Source organism: Hippoglossus stenolepis, chromosome 7 (assembly GCF_022539355.2).
Source record: "Hippoglossus stenolepis isolate QCI-W04-F060 chromosome 7, HSTE1.2, whole genome shotgun sequence".
Lineage (NCBI taxonomy): Eukaryota > Metazoa > Chordata > Actinopteri > Pleuronectiformes > Pleuronectidae > Hippoglossus > Hippoglossus stenolepis.
In genome coordinates, this window is record NC_061489.1 from 14,738,720 (window position 1) to 14,761,907 (window position 23,188).

The following is a 23,188-nucleotide window of genomic DNA, read 5'->3' on the forward strand; positions in this document are numbered from 1 at the left end:
TTTGCTGTTGTCTCAGTGAGTCACACTGTTATTTTACAAGCCAATATGTAAGAGGATGGACCAAAATAACATTTGATTTGTCCCTGAATATTTCATGCTTCTATGTGCGTGCATATATGGAACATATGAACCTGCATGAATGCACGTGTGCACCAGCAGAATAAGATGTTTTTGTAGCTGCAGTATTCACCCTCTCCTAATCTACCCTCCTGGCACAGAAACCTGGAGACAGAGTTCAGACACTTGCATCCATACACAAATATCTGTGTAGGAGTGCTGCTGACGTACATGCACACCAGTGAAAAGCAAGACAGATATTACTTTTTATTTCATTTACCGCATACAGACACACACACCACTGCTTCCTCTAAAATTTGGGGCACACCACATAGAACTTGAAAATGGGTCCAGTGGAAAAAACGAATGTGTTCTGCAACGCTTATTGTAACAGTGCAAAGTGTTTTGCATGTGAGCAGCTGGTAGGTCCAGAGCCAAGAGGATGAAGACGACTGGAGCTGCTCAGGCCTCAATTTTAAGCTCAATTTGTTTTGTCGCTACAGTGAAGTCAACCAAGGTTGCTAATGTTCAGACTCCGATTGGGCGAAGCAGCAGTGATTATAAGCGCTGCATATGGTCAGGCAGGAGCCCCTGAAAGAACAACAGAGAGGAAGGAAGTGAGGTACAGGGTGAGCACGGAGAGAGAGATGCGGCTAATAGAGAAGAGAAGAGAGAGTTTTGGCTTCCTGATGTGTCTCAGTGTGACAGAGCCATTGAATCTATTTGCAGGAAGGTATTTTTTGAAAATCCACCCACCAGTCTGGATGAGGGAGGTCTTTTCTTTTTCTCCCTCCCTCTCTCCCTCCAGAGTGTCTTCTGTCTGTTTTCCTGTTATAGCTTTTCCCTCCATCCTTATTTGTTCTTTCCAACACCTCAATCACAATAAGCACAATTCCCTGAGGGCACAGGGAGAAATACTGCCTGCAAGATAGAGATGGACATTTAAATAAGCCTTCTTGACATTTAACACCAAAAAACAAACATTTGGAGGTATTTCCCTCAGCGCTGAGCTTTAAAGCTGAAAGGTCAACCTGTGACCTTTGTCATTCATTACATAGTTTTACCTTTAAATGCACAAGGGTGTGTTTTACTGGGCAGGTTGTCCAAGGTGTGTGTTTGAGTGAAAACAATATTTAAAAATGTTATTTAATAAATGATTTTCTGATTTTGCTTTTGGGAGACGTTTAATCGTCTCAGAAATATACAAGAATGTGCAAATATATTATATTGGCTTTAAAGTTGCTTCCATCTTCATCTGTAATAAACTTCAGGAAGAAAAGGGGCTTTACTGAGATTCAAAAACCTAAAGGAAAACAGTGTCACATAATAATGTGTACACTCATGAGATACAGTATGAGTAAACATTTCAGACACGGTCAATGAATCATGCAAATTCTATTTTTGGAAGAAAGAAATTCCTCTGGAAAACAGTATTAAGTTCTCCTTGTAAATATTGAACAAATCCTTCAAGTGCCTGTTTCATTAATTAAAAAATAAAAGTGGAAATGATCCATTTATATATCCTATTATGTACATGAACACTACTAAATTTAAATAAATCCCAAACGTCTTGTCCACTGGTGTCACAATCAATAGGAGGGTGTTGTGGCACCAGCTCCAGCCGAGGTGACAGGGTGACATACTCTCTTACCCTCCTGCTGCATACACCACCTTTCCTTTTTTAAATTCTCTGCTGCCTCTGTCTCTTTTCTGTCCGCTGTCCTGTCCCTTTCCCCTGTCCGATCCCACGGTCAGATGCATTGTAAAACAGCAGCAGGCATCTGGTCAGACAGCCCAGACAAAGCAGAAGGACCTCGTGGGCCCAATGGAGACAGCAAAGCAAACAGAAAAGGGCAAGTGTGGTTGGCGCAGCGTTTGTCAGACGGGACTGTCCCGGCTCATCCTCATCAACCTTGTACTCAGCTTCTCTCTCGTATTATCTCCACCTTTCTCTGTCATTGTCATGTTTGTATGTTTGTCTCTCCGGATCAATCCTTCTCATGACCTTACTGTCACTTTTTCATGTATTATGTCCTATTTTCTATTTCCTTCTTTTCTTTCCTCTTTTATCTCTCTCCTGCTGACATATAACAGACCTGACTTGTCAATAAGTCATAAGTAATTGCTGCATTATTGCTAGAGCAGAGCTCCTACTGACGAGCACAAGTGGGTTTAGTCTTTCCAAATCTAATCTAGTTCCTGTCACTGTTCGTTCTTGGTCACAAATACGTGTCACTCACACTGCTGAGGTGTCTGCCTGTAATCAACCTGTAGTCTGACGCTGCAGCGTATCTGATTCTCAATCTGTATTATTCAACAGGTCGTGTCTGCAGCAGATTTAGCATCACCTGTACCCTTTAACACACAGTTGTCCAGTTGTTTTAGTAGATGTATAGCTCTGTAAATCAATATCATGAAGACAGTATATTAAAATACATGATATGGTATTATCAACAACTCTGCAGTGTTTAGTTTTCAGTTACTAGGCTGTGCAAACTTCACTTGTCCACCTTGTTTCCACCTGCAGCAGTTTACAGGGATGAAGCTCTGATCACTTCGCAGCCCACCCAATAACATCGATAGAAATAATATTTACAACAGCAGATGTGTTTTGAAGGAAACAGAGCAGAGCAGATCACGTTCTCCATTTAAATGATGAGGAAAGTTTGGTAAGCAGCATAGTGTTGACTGATATATTGATATATATATATATAATATTTGATTTTGCAGTACAAAAAAGTACTGTTTTTGTCGAGACTACAGTATTATTACATGTTTGATGGTTTTGTTTATGGGTGGTGCGGTGGTTAGCAATGTCGCTAGAAGAAGGTTCTATGTCTGCGTTGGTTTTCTCCAGCTTCTCCCAGAGACCAAAGACATGCAGACTGAGGTTAGGTCAACTGGTTGTTTGTCTCTGCGATACACTGCCAACCCTGCTTCTCACCCAATGTCAGTTGGGATTGGATTTTGTTTAGGGCCCCTCAACTCTGTTACCTTTAGGTAAACTTTATTATTTAGAATAATTGACTGGCACTTTGTTACTGAAATGCAATCTCAAAGTTCCTAACTGAGTGAACGTGTGCTTCCGACCTCTCTATCCTTCCTTCCTTACCCTTTAACCCCATCTTAAGAGTTGAGCCTCCTTCCCATGAGTCCCTCTCTTCCTTCTGCTCCATCTAATCCCACCACTCCACTGTCAGCACCCTCCGCCAACCCCCTTTAAAAGCTCTCAGCGTCCCCTCTCCTCCCACAGTCAGTCACGCTACACTCTGTGACCCCGCTCCACCCTGTAGCGTTCACATCCGCGAAACCCCGTCCACCCCTGCTCTCATCCTTCTCTCCTCTTCCTCTGTGCACACCCATTAACGCCACAGAGAGTTTACTGCCCATTTTCCGTCCGTCCACTGTGTGCAGTCTGCTCGGTCAGGCTGTGGCCTGCTGCAGCCACCAGCTACTAATTAAAGTCCACTCATTGTTTGAATCGGTTATCTGATTAAAGCCGTCAGCTGCTAATTAAACTGTCATCTCTCTCTGCGCTGTTTTTTTTTCCCACGAAGCCTCCCTCCCCCTCTATATGTTCTCCCTCTAACACTCACTCACTCACACACAGATCGAGACATCATATGTAACATATTGTGGCAATGTGCAGCTTTATCTTTTTTATTCTCTCACTGTTTGTCTTGTTGTCTGAATTCAACAAAGACTCATGACGGCAGCAGCCGAGGAGCCACATGAAGCTCAGTCATTATCTGCTCCACCCATGTTCGTCCTATATGATGAAACTTTGTGTAGCTATTTAAAACAGCAAAATCAAATGTGGGTTTTCTTCCTTATTCTGTAAATCATGTTGTGCAAACATCCTGATGTGCAAAAATCATATATGTTCTAATGTTTCATTTTTTAATTAAACACATTCTGCGCAAATATGCAAATAAATCTGAAGCAAACTACAAATATTAGGCCATAATTATTTAATCTTTAAATAAATAAGTAATTGACCAATGACAGAACCTTTACCTCCTCTTTTCTTGCTGAACTCTGCAGTGTCCCTTTTGACCACTAGTCAGCAGTAGCAGGTGCCCTGATCCATCAGCAGAGTAGAGGAGATATTTATTGTTCCAGCAGGGACGTTACACCGAGCTGCCCCCTGAGCCCAGTTTAAAACCCTGTAAAGTGCCATCACCACAGCTTCGTGTCTGTCCCCTCAGCTCAGAGCGGAGGATTGATGGCCCCCCTGACTCAACTGCAGGGCACACATGCTGTGACGCAGTAAGGAAGTTCATAAATATCGACCACAGAGCTGCAATGGCAGGTATAAATCCTTGTGGAGGATAATGGGGGAGATGGAGGGAAGCAGCCGACTACAAGAAACAAATGAAACTGCTGACACTCACCATGCTGCAGCCAACTACAGCAGGTTCATAGAGTAGAGTAGAATAGAAAATAATGGATGTTGTGTCAGTGCAGACCAGATTATAAATGTGTGTGTGTGTGTGTGTGTGTGTGTGTATATTTGAATAACCTTTGACCTACGGTTTATGTCTTAATTTTTGAAAAGCCCAAAATGTAGTTTCTCTTCTTTCTGAGGTTCAAAAACAAGATCCAAATAAAAACAGTTAAAGACAGTTAAAAAGGCAACCTCATAAAATGTGTCATTTTTTCCCACACAATCCTATCGAAAAGTTAAATACATATTTCCATTGCATATAGTCGCCTGCCTCTGACCGCCTGTGCGTGTTCAAACACACATATGTTTACATGTATTTGAGGTTTGTCTTGCAGAGAAGAATAAATGCTTATTGATCTGCGACTACAGCATGAAGCGGCCTGTAATGTCGGCTGTGGCCTAACAGACTGCAGAAGCCTGTGTCTCTTGTTTATGACCGATCATCGTCCCTGGCTCCCTCTATCATACCTCTCTCTATCTGTCCCGCCCTGCTAGTTACTCCCATCCCTCTCCCTCCACCCATCCACTTTCATCTCTTTGGTCACGCTTCATGATCAGACATGGAGACCACAACACCGTTTCTATCTCAGCCTGACTATTCTCATTCTAACCTTCAGCTTTCTTGACTCTTTGAGAACAGGCCTGGTCGTGCACCCCTCCCCTGCCACTTGATTTGTGGAGGTCGTGCCTGTTAATCGGTATAAAGACAATGTTATTGTATTTAAGTGTCACTTGGGTTGGCAGCTGAGTGTAGAATTCCACAGTGGGCTGCCAGACAGATGGATATAATGTGTAAGCAATGATTAATTTCAGTAAACTCTTCAAACAAACAGTCAAACTATATTACAGTTGTTTGTTGCAGCTCTTGTTTTTGTGTTTTCCGTGAAAGCTCTTTTGTGAGACATCTCAGCCACCATAGAAACCTCCGAGGACAGACGGACAGAGACATCAGTCTGAGACACTTGACACATCGAAGCTTCTCATAGTTGACAGCTACAGCAGATACAGGGGCTGTAACACAGGGAACTGCACATGTAACTTAAGCAGACAGATTGTACGGAACAAATTTTGAATTTGAAAAAAAATTCAAAATTAAATTAATTATTAATTAATTAATTTCGAGTTGATGTGCGCCAAAAGGCATGATCCAAAAATAAATATCTGACCCAATCATCCATGACACTTACTTATGCAACAGAATAATAATAGAAATATTTTGTGATGTTTTAGAAATTATAAAAATCAATAATCTGACTTTCCGGAACCTCCAAGAAACCAACAACAACATCCCATCACCCCTCTGACCCTCCACGACCTCAGGCAGTCTCTCTCTTAATGGAAATTGATGCAGATGTCAAATATCTAATATATGAGTCAAAGCAGGGGAGGGTGGGGGCACAGAGCGGTAATTGCTGAACCCGACTCCAATTCAGTGGCTGTCACTATATTATAGGATTAAGTCAATGTTTGAGTGTGTGTGTGTGTGTGTGTTTGTGTGTGTGTGTGTGTAAAATGATGTTTACTGGAAAACCGAGGCAGAGAAGAGTCTTTGCTGGAGGCATCAGCAGTTTCTGAGTTCTAACTAATCAGGGAATTTTAAATATCCATTCTGACACGAATGGAAACAGAAATTACAATTTATTTGGATAATTGGGATAATAAAATACAAATATAAAACCTACTAATGCAGCTATTGTTGGTGATTTTGTTTCCAAATCTCTGGTTTTCTTTCATTAGCAACTTTAATTATGACCGTTATGGATAATGCTACAATTAATAAGCTGTAACATCGAACAAACTAATACTGTGCAATTCATCAGGTTTGCTTGTTGCTTTCGTTTCCCTTTATTGATCTAGATAGCAAGACATCACATTCCATCACAGTTCCTTCTTGTAATTCTTTGTATTTTTTGTCAAGACCATACACTGTATATAAAGATGGATGACATGTCTACACAATGCAGAAATGAAGCCAAACATTCCCAGATACGAATGCTGGACAGGAATGCAGCCATCTGGCACCATTTGGAGCCAGAGTCTGCACAGTAGTAATTAGGGGATGGAGCCGCGCTAGAGGTCCCACCGATACACGTGCTCGACCAATCGTGAGTAAGGCTCAGCTGTCAATCCTGATGTTTGACCCCATTGTAGCATCAACTAACTAATTAAAACCAGACTTACTGGAAACATGAACACTTGAACAAACATCGCAATAACTGCCTAAAATGACAGAAACCATCTTTGAGAAACGGTTTGGTCCATGTCCTCCTCACCAACATGAAGGAGGGGGGGCTTATGACTTATATTGCAGCTAAACCACCAGGAGGGTGGGATTGAGAGTTTGACTTCACTTTTGGGGAGTCATGCTGTCCATCTTTATATACTGTCAGGACAGACAAAATTCAACCAGTCACGCAACATTATTGGCCATTTTGAGGAAACAAAATTATGTTTAGTTGAATTTCCTGGAAAAAAAATGCTGCTGGATTAGTTCACCTTTTCCTTGGCTTAAATTGGAAGCAGTGACAGCAAGTGCGTTATGATGGTGACCAGTACGGAGCCCCTGAGGAAACATGGGCATAAAAAAATTCATAAAAGTTTCCTTCCAGAAAGTATTGCATGCACACACATTTTAGAAAAATATGATTTAGCATAATTTTGAGGATTTTTTATCATTAGTAATTAGTAACTCAACCCGAGGAGGTTGCAGGGGGAAACTTTTTTTTTTTTTTTGCCCATGTCCCCTTCGCCGCTCCGGAGACCAGTTATAGTACAAATAATCATAGAGCACAGATTCAAGTAATGTTTCTGATAACAGGCTTCGATAATAACAAGTACAGTATGATGAAGAGAGAGCAAGTGAAGAGTCAGACTTGTTGGTTAATTTGCTCAAGGTCAGTGTATAAAATACTGTACAATATTATTGCTGCTGGTTTCCTTGGTGAAGGATACTGACGAGCATGGCTTTGATGACTCGAGCGAACACTGTACCTTTATCCAAAAAGGCATGGTGAGCAACAACAGCCTTATGGCCATTGGTTTTCAGTTTTGTATTGTATATCTCTACATTGTAATAACCCCCCTCCGTTTTACACATATCAACACTTTGACATGGATTTGATCAGGTTGTCTCACCAGGCTGACAGTGAGGTGTAAACAGTCCAACAGTTTGCTGTATTGTGTCCTAATTTTCAAGGCAAATATAAGAAATTCATACAGTATGTGTGCTTTAGGCTGAGGGAAACTAGAGCTGATCTTCTATGCACGGTACATAGTAGGAACTCTTGATGTTCCTCGATGTGAGGCCCTTATCTGCAGAGGCTCTCTGAGGCTTTGTCCGTCTTTGGGCATGTTCTCTCCAAGTTTAGATACAGAAATTATAACAAGTAAACAGTGTCGTATGCATGCTGGCCCCATAGTGTCCTGTAGGGCCATTTGATTTAGATACAGAGAGATGGTTCAGGACAAAAGTGCAAAACAAGTCTGTTCTAAACAGAAAAAAAGTCCTGAGTTGCTGTTGGAAAGATAAAGCTCTGATATGTGACAGGGTGACACTGGAAAAGGCTGATATATATTTATCCCCCAAGCAACAGCATCATGGCTGAAAGGTGGATTCATTTCACATTTTGAATTAAAAGATAATTCTGGTTTATTTTAACTTGAGATCATGATTATGTCTACTGAACAATGGCCAACAACTATGAAAATGTGTTTGTTATAAAACAGAATGATCCTTTAAGTTATCTGAAATAAATAGATATAGTTCCTCTGTGAATGACAGATGAGTCATGATGATGATGCAGGATGAATGGGGCAGGGGATGGAGGTGGTGGTTGAGGGCTAAAGTGCATCATAATCATTTCCCAGTGAGAGTGGCATGTGAGGCGGACGTGTGAGCTTGTGTTAAAATGTTATCAGAGTTCTGTTTCAAGGGGGTGGGGCAGGGGAGGGGGACTCAAGGTTCCTGTCCGGGTCATGTTGGGATCAAAAGTTTCAGTTATGGTCGACGTCATCAACAATGGGGATGTTGTAACTCTGGAACAGAGGCTGCATGAAGAGGCCGAGCGTCCCGACCACGCACACACACACAAAGATCCACAAGAAGAGACGATCGATCACCATGGCCACATACTTCCAGTCTTCAATGATCTGCAGAGACAAGGGGAAGTTACACAATACGTATTTCCATTGTTGATACTGCCAACACAACATTGCAAGGATTAAATGAGTTAATGACAAAAATGTAGTTTTTAAGTAATAGAATGCATACGATAAATATAACATGAAGCAAAACCATTTTGTTACAGCAGAGTCATCAGCATTAGCAAACCTATGATATTGTGTCCTTGCAGTTCCACAATAAGTAATATACAATTTATTCTAATACAATCATTCATAATTAATTTGAATAAATTAAAACATTTTACATAAAGACCTAAAGGGCAGTAAGTGCTGCTTTGAGCTAGATGCTACAATTGGGATGCTAACCTGCTCTCAATGACCAACAGGCTGATGTTAACCAGGTATGTCTGAAATCTAAGTTAGCGTGTTAGCAAGATTTTGTAATCAGCCCCCACCAGCCAGTTCAGCTGAAGCTGTGGAAATTCTCATTAGTTTCGCAGGTTTATTGTAATAAAAAAGAACATATTTGGCAAATTGAAATAAAAAAAAAAAGATGAGAGATCATCAAATTTGTTACAATTCATCCAAAGAGTGATGGTAATGTCTGTACTAAATTCCATCTTAATCGGTTCCATAGTTATTGAAGCATTTTACTCGGAGCCATAAATGTCCCCCTTACCGTAGCACTTCAGGAAAAGTCAGGGGGTCACGTGTAATTACTATCTGTGCAATTGCCATTATCACACACACACACACACACACACACACACACACACACACACACACACACACACACACACACACACACACACACACACACACACACACACACACACACACACACACACACATACACAGACACTTTTCTTCCAAACACCCTACCCCTTCATCATCATCCTCGCTCTTCATCTTCTCAGCGATGTATCTCACTCCATCCACTGCATCCTCCACATCAATGTTAGACTTGAGAGTCATCCTCTTTCTGAACTCTGTGTTCTCTGACAAGTCGCTGACCTTCCAGCCGTAGTGTTTGGCTGAATCCTCATTGACAAAGAAGGACGAGGAGGAATCTGCCATTCCCACGGTGCTTCCTGTCCCTCCGTCTGCTCCACGCATCTTCTGGTCAGAGTACGATCGCTGCTGGTGTTTTTTCCGGAACTTCTCGCGAATGTTGGAGCTACCAGGTCTCCGCATGAAGAGGTAAGAGGGGAGCTGGTATAAGAAGACACGCTTGACCCAGGGAGGCATGGTGTGCGTACTGGGGGCCCGGTGGTGTACATTGAGCACGCAAACGCTGGTTACAATGGAGAAGGTGACCAGCACCATCGAAAACATTAGGTACTTCCCGATAAGAGGCACTGCTAAAGACGTAGGTGGTACAATCTTTGAGATCAGGAGTAAGAACACAGTGAGGGCCAGAAGGACAGAGATACAGAGAGTCATCTTCTCACCACAGTCTGACGGGAGGTAGAACACCAGAATGGCCAGGGATGTTATCAGGATGCAGGGAATGATCAGGTTGATGGTGTAGAACAGAGGTTTTCTCTTGATAATAAAGTCATAGGTGATGTCCAGGTACCTGATGTCATTAGGGTCTTCATTCTTTCGTCCGGGCAATGAAACAATATCCCACTCGCCACTGGGTTTGAAGTCGTCACGTGAGGCAAAGTCACTGAGAAGGATGAGGTCGATCTCCGTGTGGTCGTAGGTCCAAGAGCGAAACTTAAGGGTGCAGTTCTGCTGGTCGAAGGGGAAGTCACGGACTTCAATTTTACAAGCAGACTTGTAGATGGCTGGTGGAAGCCAGGCTACCTCCCCGTTGTTGGAAACCACAGCATTAGAGTAGAAGGAGACTTCATAGGTCCCATCGGCACTGATGGAAGGGAAAAGTGGGAAACGGGTAAAAGAAAGGAGAAAGGTAAAGGTAAAGGTAAAGTTTAAGCACTCAAAACAGTAATAATTATTAAGGTAAATTATATAAATTTTTCCGGCCTTTAAAGCACACAACATATTAAAGTGACATAAACCTAAAATGTAATGATGAGAAGGACGGAGTAGAGCTGCTCCTCCTGTTGACATTTTTAAGCTTATGTCATACATCAGAGACAATAAAAGCAAATGGCCCACGTTGTCATACTGACATTTAAGGTGCATTGAAGCGTCAACATCAACTCATGCATTGAGTAACAAACAAGAAAACCCCTTAATTTGTATTTTTAGCCAAAATAAATAGTCAACGCAGGTCTTAGTATTTCCAACGTAACACAGAGTTTGTGATGTCACAAAACTAAGAAACCAATCCTGTCAACTTGTGGGCGGGGCTCAGTAGTGGAAAGGCTCCTCACCTGCAGGTGAGCTGTGAGGTTGGGCAGACGAGGTCATATCAGCATGTTCAAGGTGTAGTGTTACATTTGAGTCATTTTAAAGCCATGAGGGGACATTTTTCATGACAAACATTTGAATATGTAACTGAGGAACAAAGAGTTTTAAGGGGTATAATAAGCTACCAGAGTGGGACGCCATGTTATCATCCAATAGTCTAGTAGTATATATATGTACTCAAACTTGCCACTGTGGAAAATGTACGTTACCTTTGAAACAAGCCAAAATGTAACCATGCATAAGTACGCATGTGCATTAAACCTATGGCAACATTACATCATGTGGTTAAGTGTTGCATTGGCCCCTGAAGAGCAATCCCACAATCCTGCTGGAGCTTCCTCCTAATAATAAAAACCACAGTGGAGTGTTTTGGCATCTGACGATACTTTAAACTCGTGCTTCTATTACAGACTTACTGGATCTTATTTCATGACATCGCCCGCACAGGATGTAAAACATACCCTTTGGTCTCATAGTGCAGTTATGGGTTGAACGTGCACTAATAGTGAGAAGTGTAAGATCATAATTGCAACAGAACACATGTGCATTAATTCAATTGAGCATTACTCGTCAGCCATGCAGCCGATGAATGAGCCAGTGATGCTGAAGCATGAACATTAACATTGGAGTCTGTCCCTCAGCAATGTCTTGAGGCAAACAGCTGAGTTGACTTGAGTAAATTAATTTACTCCACTAACTGATGGCGTGTTGAGAAAATTATTTCTTGTCCGTCACCATGCGGCTGCAGGTGACGTGGCACATGCAACAGCTCTGTGTGAGCTGAAAGTTACAGGACGTCTTTTATCGTCTCAGGAGAAGACCCCGGGGACACATGCCGGCAACATGGCAACAACTGCCCACCCCCTCACCACCTCAAATCTGCTGAGCCTGACTTTTTCTTCTTCATCTCACCGAGGCTGCAGGTGATGCATTATAGATAAGTGGCCTATCAATTATAAAGCAGGTCAGGAATCCAACCATCACACTCAGTCTCTAATGCTTTGGAGCTGCTGTGAATATGCAGACTAATCAAAAATGCAGAGGCCCCCACCTGCTCACTGTGGGTCTGCACCCCCTGACTTGGTCACAGATCTGAACCTGACGTGGGGAAGTAGTGCTGATCATGTCCCATCATTGTGCCTCTTGAGCCTTTATGCTGCTTACATGGTCTTTAGCTGACCAGCAATCTGTGCTTGACAAGGCCGGGATGAATGGTGAGGTAACACTGATGATGACCAGAACACAAATGCTGGATATCCACAAAGTTGTGAGCCTGTTACAACATCTCAGTCTCAGGTTTACATTATACACTTGACCTCTGACACAGGAATTTAGAAAACATTCTCACACACAGGACTTTTTAGTAGATGATCTTATTATTGATATCACATAGTCTTCATCAGCAGATTGATGAGCCTCAAGTACCGTGGAATTTCAAAACTGAAACTTGGTTTAAAACTATGTGCTGATGACTGGCAGCTTGAAAGTGATCTTGTGGCGAGATCTAGTAAAAGGCTGAAGCAAAGAGAAATGTTTGAAGTTTTCTTTCAAAGACATTCACTGAACTAGCTTTTTGAACTAGTGGCAGTCTGTTCTACAACTTTGGAGCGAAATTTACAAAAGCTGCATCTCAGATTTTAGACTTGCTGCAGATGATCTCAGTGGTGTCGAGGGGACGAAGTTAACTAGCGAGACAGCTATGTATTTTACATCCCAGTGGAACTAACAAGTTTTAAAATTGTATTATGTAGAACGTAACATCCATTGGTTATGGCAAGACGTTTTGGCATTTCTTTTTTTGTGATAGGACAGAATTTTAGGTCGAGAGAGTGGTGGAAGCTTTGGTCAGAGCCGAACCTGTGGCCGGAAGGTGAGCTAACCAGATGAGCTAACAAGATGAGCTAACCAGATGAGCTAACTGGATCCCCACTGGTTTTCCTATTAGATGTGAATCAGCAACCAGAAGAAAATCATTGCAAATGTAAAACTCAAACACAGTGAAGATCATCCCTGTGAGTGATTCGTGTATGAACTACAGTTTAGTCCAGATTGACAGATGAGGTGGGGCCTTTGTGTCTGTCAGCAAACGCTCCAGTGGAAAAATGGAGTGCAGCTATTTTCTCTTTGAATAACTTATTAAGATTCTCCTCTATTGATTTTTCCTTGCAGCCATCACAGCTGCACAATGATGTTTAGATGTGCACGCAAAGTAAAAATAATCTTACTCCAGTGTTTGGATCATTCACGCTCGATATGCAAGAACTCCAGTCTCTCTCCACAACTTTTTCTCTGCAAAATCTGTCAACTCTCATCCCTTAAAAGATCAGTGATTATCATGAGCCTGCAGAGTCTTGACCGTGTTAACAAGATTTTAATGCTTGCGCTCATTATTCTGTAAGAGGTGACAAGGGGCTAAGACAGGAGAGGTAAGAGGATAGAAGGAATAAGAGGATAGAAGGTAAAACATTTTAGGGGAAATTGGGCTTTTTGTGACCATTACAGATCTGTTCTTTTAATCACTTATCGTTTTACAGACACACTCATTCTGTGTGTCATGACGCAGACGTACTTGTTGTAGAGGACGATGTCTGGCAGCCAGATGTTTTGTGACGGGAGGCGGATTTTCTTGATGCCCTCGTACTCTTCGGGGTCCCACATTAATCTGTAGTCATTCCATACCTGAGGACCAAGTGCACAGACAAACCAACAATATGAATATATTCAAAAGCCACACAACACAAGCACACACACAAATACAGATGCATGCCTATAAATGGCATGCAAACACATTCAAGGACAGTCAGTTTCTGCTTGACTGCCTGTTTAAAATTAATTTAAAAACTAGAAATTTACTCAGTAGGTGTGTTGTGCCACGACGAGGAGGTGCTTCGTCGTGGCCTGACCTCACACAAACACGCATAAACACACACTTACAAAAAAATAAATGACACAAACCTGAGTGAGCCAACAGTTTGTGGTCATGATCTGCTCCCTCTCATTCTGAAACACACACACAGACAAAGATGGTTTATTAATGTCCAAAATGTAGATCTGCAGCATTTATTTCTTAAATAATTTCCATTAATAGTGTTCCTGGATTATGTTGAATCAGTGGATTAAAATTGTAAATGGTCTGTATTTATATAGCGCTTTTCTTGTCTTGATGACCACTCAAAGTGCTTTACAGTATAGGTTATTGCCATTACTTTTTCTATGAGGGGCACCCGGGGTTCAGCATCTTGATGGGTGTGTGTGTGTGTGTGTGTGTGTGTGTGTGTGTGTGTGTGTGTGTGTGTGTGTGTGTGTGTGCGTGTGTTTCCTCACCACATTGATCAGCTGGGCGAGAGACACTTGGATGTAAATGGTGACCTGCTGACTGTTGTTGACAGCTGGTCTGATCAGCTTGTTGTAGCGCTCCGGCGACAACAGGTGACTCACCAGCCGCTCCTCCACCTCCGCACACAAGGCAGCTGAAAACAACAAAGATGTCAAACTTCAGCCAGGAACAACTGCATCAACAAAAAATATGGGGAGAAAAAAATTGTGTTCTAATTTCATTATGTCTGTGTGCATCTGATTACGTGTGGTGACTGGACACCGGGGGGGGCACTCGTCTCTGCGTAAATATATAAACCTCGGATTAGGCCGGCCACCTTGTGTTGAACTTTCCAGCTCCACAGTTCTGGTTCATAATGTTTTAATCGACTTATGTTTTGCTCTGTTGAGTCAGAACAGGTTAAAGTGGCTCCGATGTCGAATGAATCGTGGGTGTAATAGTGAGTGTCTCACGGATGGATGAAGCCCAAAGCCTCAGTGAACATTTGAACAGAGGTGAAAAGCAGCTGGTTCATTCAGAACTTTTTAACTTTAGCTTTTAAACTTAGCAATCTGGTTCACTGAGTGCGAGAATAAATCACAACCCTTGAGCAAAAACGAATTGAGGAAACACTTGACACCAACATGTGGACTTCTTCTGACTTTCAAAACTGCCTTCTCAGTCAGCTCTCTGCTCAGGTCCCTGCTGACCTCTTGTTTATCAACAGGATCACGGTGAGACAACCCTCAGCGAAGCACGAACACACTCACGCCTGGAGCAGTGGTTGGTGAAGCGATGTTTAAATCTCGTGCTGTAGGGTCGCGATAATTAGGTGCCACAGCAATGTACCCAGCTGCATATCCTCAGATGTAATGAGTGTGTGTGTGTGTGTGTGTGTGAGGGGGAAAGAGAGTAGGCAATCGCTCACACACATTGCATAAATCCTCTTTACCTTAACGACTAACCCCTCAGGCATTTCACTGTATATGTTGATTGTTAATAACGCGTGCAATCTAAAGTTCATATGACAATAATGAGTCATATTTGTCCAGACACACACACACACACACGCACACAAAACCACTGCAGGGCTGACAACCCAAACCCATGAGATCAACAAAGAACAGTATCTGACTGGGTCACAGAGCTTCAGTGGCAGTGGGCGGTTTGGACTCTGCCAGAGATTTAGACATTTAAACTCAAGAATAACCAGGTGTCTTATTTTTAATGAATTAAGTGATTTCTTTCAAATTAAAACTTCAGAACTGACCATACAGAGGTTGAACAACATTTCATGTTTCCAGTTCTTAAAGTTTCTTGAGTTCTTGAAGATGTTAGTTTTATCTGCATAGGCTTAAACCACAAATGGAAAATTTCCCTCAAGTGACACCTGTAATACTGTCTATCCCACAACACTTGTTCTATACTCAGAAGAAACCTGAGGGAAAGCAGCAAACAAAGGATCCCTCTTTTTTACCATTTTTCCAAGGAATAATCTATGGATCTTGAAGAAAAATAATCAGTCACATTCAGGGGATCGAAGTCATATCCCTGTTTGTCCAAATATTGATTCAGTTCAAAAGTGGAGATTTAGTTTCAGCGGATACATTTAAAACGTGCTTCGCATAACATATGTTTAAATTTGATCTTGCAACCTCATGTTTACCCGTCTAGATCCAAGTGTGAAAACAACTCGATATTCAGGGGAACAAGGAAAGTCTCTTTGAAAATTGTCACCACAGGTTTGTGGTGTTTGTGAGTCACGGCTGTTTTAAGGTGAGTCATCGATGGCCTTATCAGACCACAGCAAGAACAGGGACATCCTTGGTCTGATTTTAGAACCTAGAGCCAACAGAAGCTGGTGCAACATCGATTTTTGAGATCTCTGCCAGTAGACGACTAACAAGGACATCACTAATGACTTTCCATTACATCATATCACTGCACAGTTGATTCGATTTGGCAGTGGTTTCATTTCAGCCGCAAACATACAGCGATTCAGTCAAACACTCGTAGTGAAACAGCTGTGCAAACACTTCTGTTCTGACATCAGCAATGTACTTTGGTGCCGACATCTCAAAACTGTGCACTTAGCAGCTTTACTATGAATATTGTTTATTTTGGCACTTTACTTACACCGAGGTTCAGCTATGCGCCCGGCTGTCATATCAATATCTATACCAGATAAAAAAAGGTTTTCTGACACGTGTCAAGATCAAACTGAGGAGAAGAGACACTGAGCTTTAACTGCAGGAGGCGAAGGTGTATTCTACACTTGGTCACTCTACATTAACCTCTACTGGACCTCCATCTGTGGAGGAGACGAGTCGTGTCCAGCGTCTGAGCAACTGTGACATGACACTGAGCCCCGAGGGTAAACGTCCTCAGAGAGCTTTGAAACACAACGCTCGGTCGGTCCTGTCTGTCAGGATTAGACAGAGAAGAGAGACACATAAGCAGGACGGGACAACACACACAACGGCAAAGTCAGGGTGCGAGACAAAACAATCTGCAGATTACTGTACAATCATCTGATAAAATGAAATAGGATCATGTCGCATTATGGTGACGATTAATGGAAAATCGCAGTGATTCATGAGTTTGAGCACGAGGGGCTCACAGCTCAGCACTAACTCATTGTTTGTGTGCAGTTAGGGTGTAAACTGCTTCATATTGGAACACAGATTTCTTGTACCAATTAAAAGCAAAGGAGGTTTTGAGCTTTTTGGGAGCCTGGGAGTTGAGACGACACTTTCTATTAATCCTGTTGGTCTCGCTCATTGTTCATCGTCTTTGTGCTCTCGTGACTTTTTTATTAGAGGTTCGATAAAGAGCAGGAGATAATAAACGACAAGGCAGTGATGAACTGATGAGCAGCCGTAAATGTCACAGTATGTGAGGAACTTGAGTAGTACGTTAAACAAAAGCATCAATAAATGTCCATTGAATTGAAGGGCTAGTTTTACACAAATGTTTTAGTTTACTTTTCATGATACTACAGGTATTATACAGCCTTTAAAAGCATTTGAATAAATTACACAAAAACAACAGAACTGATTTTCACGAACCTTGGAAGGATGTGGAATGGCTCAGGAAAGAATCCATAAAAAATGTGTATGGATCCGGAATAGAGGCCGCATCCAGGATTTCGTTTTCACATTGTGAGGGTGTTTTTAAACATTTTCACCATTTTCCCAGAGAATAATCTATGATATCCATGTGTGTTAAATTTGGTGCTGCTTGATTTTATTTATGGAAACTGTTGGCCCTTGGCAGAGGTATGCACTTTACTGGGTGCCATTCAATTTTGTAAAAATTGGAGTTCAAAAGATCCCTTTTCCAAACCACCTGTATATTCAGAGATTCCAGCTCAGTAACAAACTTAATCTGAAGCTCACTTTCAGGCTTAAAGGTTCAGTGTGTAGAATTTAGTGACATCTAGTGGTGAAGTTGCATGTTGCAGCTGAATACCCCTCATCTCACCCTCCCCTTCCAAACATGAAAGAACCTGTGGTAGCCTTCAGTTGTCATTAAAAAAAATCAAAAGGTATTTAGTTTGTCCAGTCTGGGCTACTGTAAAAAACATGGCAACCTCTGTAGAGAGGACCTGCTCCCGATGTAAATAGGGTAAAGAAAACAACAATTTGTACAAATTAGATGAAACACACTTACAAAAACATCCCTAGGATTATTTTATGTTCCATTTCGGCCAATAGATCCCTTTCAGCAAATAGATCCCTTTCAACTAAATCTTACACACTAAACCTTTAATAATTCATTTTGGCTTACTTACTTGACAGTCAATACAATTTTGTCAGGTGTTAGTTCTCAGATCATACATAAATGTTTATAGTCTCATTTTTAATTTACAGTCACATCGACAGGTGACCTGGACGTCTATGGATTTTGGATTTATTTTTCTTAAATCATCTTGCTGTGAAGCAAGTGAAGTAATGAACCACTATACCGCACTAGTTTTAACATCCCTATTTGCAGCATTTTAATTTTTTTTGCACAATAGGACAAACTACTGAGTGTTAAAGGGGTATGTGGCAATAATATGGTTACATTATTAAACCAAATTCTTTTGTAGGGTTTTTATTCATCTACTCCAGTTTTGAACTTTCATAAGTTGTTAATAAATTGAATATGGCATGGATGCCCTGTAGTCCCTTTCCAGAAGTGATCATTCTGATATAATCACTAGAGATCTACTGCAAAAAAGAAAGAGCAAGTGTGATGCTGGAGAAGGTTTTTCCACAACTCTAGCAACCTAAATATCACAAACCAACATTGGTATTGCGTTTCCTGTCAGTAGAGAACCTTCTTGATCCAGTGGGAAATTAAAATGACATCGGCTGAAGACATAAACAAAACAAACAAACTCTTGCCGATTCTTCCCCCCACACACACACACACAAAGTTATGCAAAATGCATTAATTTAAGGTTACTGTGTAAAATACAGTAGATTTATTTAAAATTTCACATATTTAAAAAGGGTATAATTATATTCATCGTGTCCGTAGTGTAGTGGCTCCTGACTTCTACCCACTTCCTGTGATTTCTGCCTTCAAGAAATAATAGCTGCATGCCACCATAAAATTGTAAAGGGAGTGGTATAAAAATAAACCCCGCACAAAAAATTAATAAACTGTGAAAGACAAATGATGTCATGGGAAGGACCCAGGATGGCGAGGAAGCACAATAAAGGCCATGCAAAGTGATGTAAAGGTTTTGGGTTTGACAGTGAATGGTGAAACGGTAGATGCGGTGAAAATGAGATGTGTATGAGGCTGATGTAAGAAGAATAAGAGAGTCAACCAGCAGGTCTCATCACACATGTATGCACGCACACACACACACACACACACACACACACACACACACACACACACACACACACACTCCTGTCTGCCTCGCTGCACTCTCCACACCTCAATAATTCATTGCTGCTAAAATAAAAATGCCATCATCTCACAAGCACTGAGAGTCAAACACAATTAAATATTATTCTCCAAGTCATCCTCAATCAGAGGGAATCAACATAAAATCTCCATTCCAACATATGGAAACTGTGCAAACAAACAAAATAACCTGTCAGACACACTGCTGTAGATGAGTCATGGCACATGGTTTGACATCAGCGCAGAGTACAAAGAAAAATACGCATCCAAATTCCTCGGTTCTTTTCGTGAGGTGAATTATTTAGTGTGTTACCATCTGCTGTGGCCTTTCAGAGACCGAAACAGTTCAATTCAGCTTTCTTTGGAATTACTCAGGACGTGAATCAGTCATTTTTATAAGACAACCCACGTGCCATTCACTTCTGAGTTACAACAAGGCACTTCACATCGCTCACTGCCTGTGAGTGGGTTTTTTTTAGCGTCTCGTTGGAATTCCTCTTGGTTGGCTGCCCTCAAACTGTTCATCACAGACAGCTCTACTGTCCACGAGGATAAATCAACAAATCTTTTCTTTTTTTTTATCCATCACAACTTCTGTCTCGTGTCTTTCTGCCCTGCTTTGCTCTTGTCTTCTCAGCAGAGGCAGGATGAGGACAGAAGAGAGACGCAGGAAGCTGGATAAGCAACAAACGTCCCGTTCTGAGCTCCCACAGTTTCACCATCACATGTTACTGCTGCTTAATTTTGCACTAGTTTCTTCAAATTTTCCTCTAAATGCATTGAATGCATCCGTCTCCACATTACTCTCTCTCTCGCCGTCTGCCTCTCTCTGCAACATCCAAGCAAGTGAGCCAACACGGTGACTAACAGTTAACTCTGAGGTGTTGACTCGCTGACACAGAGTCGTCTTGACCAACCACATGTCTGCAGTTATGAGAAAGCAGTTTTTAAACTCGAGAGAAACAACAACAACCTCACAATGACCCCGGGACATGATTTAGAGCTGCATACTTCTGCCCACCCACGTACAGGATAACGTTTCACCCAAGGGCTGCAGAAAAGCCAAGTCAGGGTCGTGTGAGGGTTTCGTGCAACATGCTAAATGCAGATAGCGTGTAATCCCCCCTCTCGCGCTCCTAGGCATTGTGCAAACATTTAATGAGCAAAACATCTCATCGGGGATACGTAGCTGTTGCACACATTAGCACATTTACGCCAGCATGCAGCTGATACTGAGAGAGACAGGAAGGGCCGAGAGACAGAGGAGTTATTGATGAGGAACTGAATACGTCAGAGAAGATACAGAATATGAGGAGGGGTCATGAACTATCTAAGATGAATGTGGCGTCCAGGAAGAGACTGAAGAGTGGCTCACAGAGTGAACAGGTTAGAGGAGAAGACAAGACACAGAATGAGACAAAGAGAAAATACATGTAAACAAAGTGGCAGCCTGGATGAAATCTTTTTACAGTTACAGACAGGGTAAGATTTGATTGGCCTGATGGAATGACTATCATGCAATGCCTTAACTGTAGTCAGAGCACATGTGACAATGAAAGGGTCTTAGATGTGTAACAACAAAGAGCAGTAAAGAGGTCGAGGAAAGATAAGATGAAAGATGACTCACTTAACTTAAATATTGCACAAACTGCCAAAGGTTAATAAACGATAACTCGATCTTGAGAGCAAATGTGCTCTTTAGATGAAACCTGGCAATAAATTGCTCTGATAAAACAAGTTTTAGGGAGTTTCTAGTATTGCAGATGTAAAGTTTTGATGCAAACATATGATTATATAATACAACTATAATTCTGTGGATACAAATGTAAAACAGAGAGTTAGAATTTCAAAAGGCAAACAAGCAATTATATGTTCATAAGGGAAACAAGTGAAAACTGAAAAGTTAAATTCTCATTTCCCTCGAATGAACTTCAAATTGTAATAATTTAGTTACTTATAAACACACTAAACTAATTTGTACTTTGATGTTGGGATTATTTATACATCTTAAATATTACTCGCCGTGTTAATTCATATTTCTATCATCTGTGCACAACCTTTATTATTTATTGCAAAGAGAACATCTCCAACTCAGGTCACTGTGAATGAAAACACACTCAAACTATTTGAACACACTCAATTAATTTGAGGGGGCAGACAGAGTGGGTCTGTTGACGCAGATAATGTGTGGACACAGTGAGATCCCTTTTCAGCACCACGGACAGCTCCTCATTAGCCTCCTCTATAGAAACAGATTCCCACTGCTCGTCACGTGGTAGGAGTCCACCGTGGGGCCCCACTCCATTCTGATCTATTATCATCATCAGAGGGCCTTGACACACACACACTGCAGGCCATTAGGCACCGTGAGGGCCACAGGATATGAGACTTCACCAGGAGCATTTAAACGTGTGTGTGTGTGTGTGTGTGTGTGTGTGTGTGTGTGTGTGTGTGTGTGTGTGTGTGTGTGTGTGTGTGTGTGTGTGTGTGTGCGTGTGTGTGTGCGTGCGTGCGTGTGTAATGAGCCACGGGGAGACCACAGTGCCAAATGGTTAAACGCAGCTATTGGATTTGTTGTTCAATTATAGGTGAGGGCTGCTGGGAAACGTGTGCAATGGCAATGCACCCGTCTCGAATATCACAGACCATGCGTATTTAAAGCAATTCAGATTTGACTAAGCGGTTTTGTTGCGTAAAGAGGAACACGTCAGTTAATTGATACGTGCTGAATCACGTGTTTGATGCCACTTCCAGTCCACACTAGCCTGCTTTCCCACTTTACACTGTTATTTATCATGTAAAAATGAGGCTCAAACACTTCCCCAAAATATAAATGTATAAAACACAGAGGTACTTATATGTCAGCCCACAGGAGCAGTGTTTAAACTACAAAGCACACGGGAGATTTAAGGAACTCTCTAACATCGCATTAGATCAGTAAAATCAGATGTCGTGGACAGAGCCCAGGGAGAGATTTTTCATAGTGGACAGCCCAGGACTGTCCGATGACAGTCCCACAAAGTTAAAACCTCCCTGTCCCTGTCCCGTGCCGTTCCGTCCCGTTCCTGGAGGATTTGAGAGGATTACTCACCTGACACACTGAGAACCAGGAGAGCCAACGCTGCTTTCACCGGGTTTGCCATCGCTTCCCTCCCTCCTCCAGTCTGGCGCACACACGCAAACTTGCAGCCGGGGCTTGGTTTTTCTTCTTCTCCTGCCTCGATGGGAAGTAAATATCGAAAAGAAAAGAAAAAGGGAAAACACAGGTTGGATTACTGCGGTTTCATTGCAGGGAATCCCGCAGACGTCGAGCGGTCACTGAGGCTCTGAGGCACGGAGAGAGGAGCACTGACTGAGGAGGATGGATGCAACGACCCCTCCGCTGCTCCTGGAGCTGTGCGCGCACCACCAACCCTCCACAGAGAGCAGATTCCTCCTGAGCGATATTCAAAACGATTTTCTCCGGGAATATGGGTCAGGAACCAGTCAAGCCAGTGGGGAAACACGCCAGTTCCGTTATCACCGGAGCGACCATTCTTACAGATACAAGATTTAAGCGTCCCGGTCCTCACATCGCCGCCCTGCCCGCCCTGTGCGCTCCCTCGTCGGGCGTCACTTTCACTCTGTGCCGTCTTGATGGACACAGTTTGACATGTGTGACAACAAACAGGAAGCGGCAAGATTCAGAGATCCCCCCCCCCCAGGAAAACATCAACTGTCCTGAGGGCAACTCCATCCTCTCCAATCAAACGTCCATTAAATGTCCCTTTGACTTCCTCAAAAGACACTTTTATGAACCTCAGGGGGGAGCTGATGCAGGAAGTGGTTGGACTGAGGCCAGAAACTACACAAAGAAAAGTTAATCTGTTAATTTGGAGAAAATAAATAATAAAATGCGTCAAAGATTGAAATTACGTGGATCTATTTTGTATACAGATTTATTTATTTTTAACCTATGT

General features: G+C 42.1%; 1 protein-coding gene across 1 annotated transcript; it reads right to left on the reverse strand.

Annotated features, from left to right (window-relative positions):
- Window positions 1-6,320: 6,320 nt before the first annotated feature.
- On the reverse strand, window positions 6,321-22,912 carry LOC118111820 (neuronal acetylcholine receptor subunit beta-2). The gene is made up of 6 exons (XM_035160534.2): window positions 22,321-22,912; window positions 14,333-14,478; window positions 13,964-14,008; window positions 13,578-13,687; window positions 9,509-10,499; window positions 6,321-8,653 (listed from the first exon to the last, which is right to left on the reverse strand). The coding sequence occupies exons 1-6, from the start codon at window positions 22,370-22,372 to the stop codon at window positions 8,498-8,500; spliced, it is 1,500 nt and encodes a 499-aa protein (XP_035016425.1). The 5' UTR covers window positions 22,373-22,912; the 3' UTR covers window positions 6,321-8,497.
- Between the last annotated feature and the right edge of the window lie 276 nt (window positions 22,913-23,188).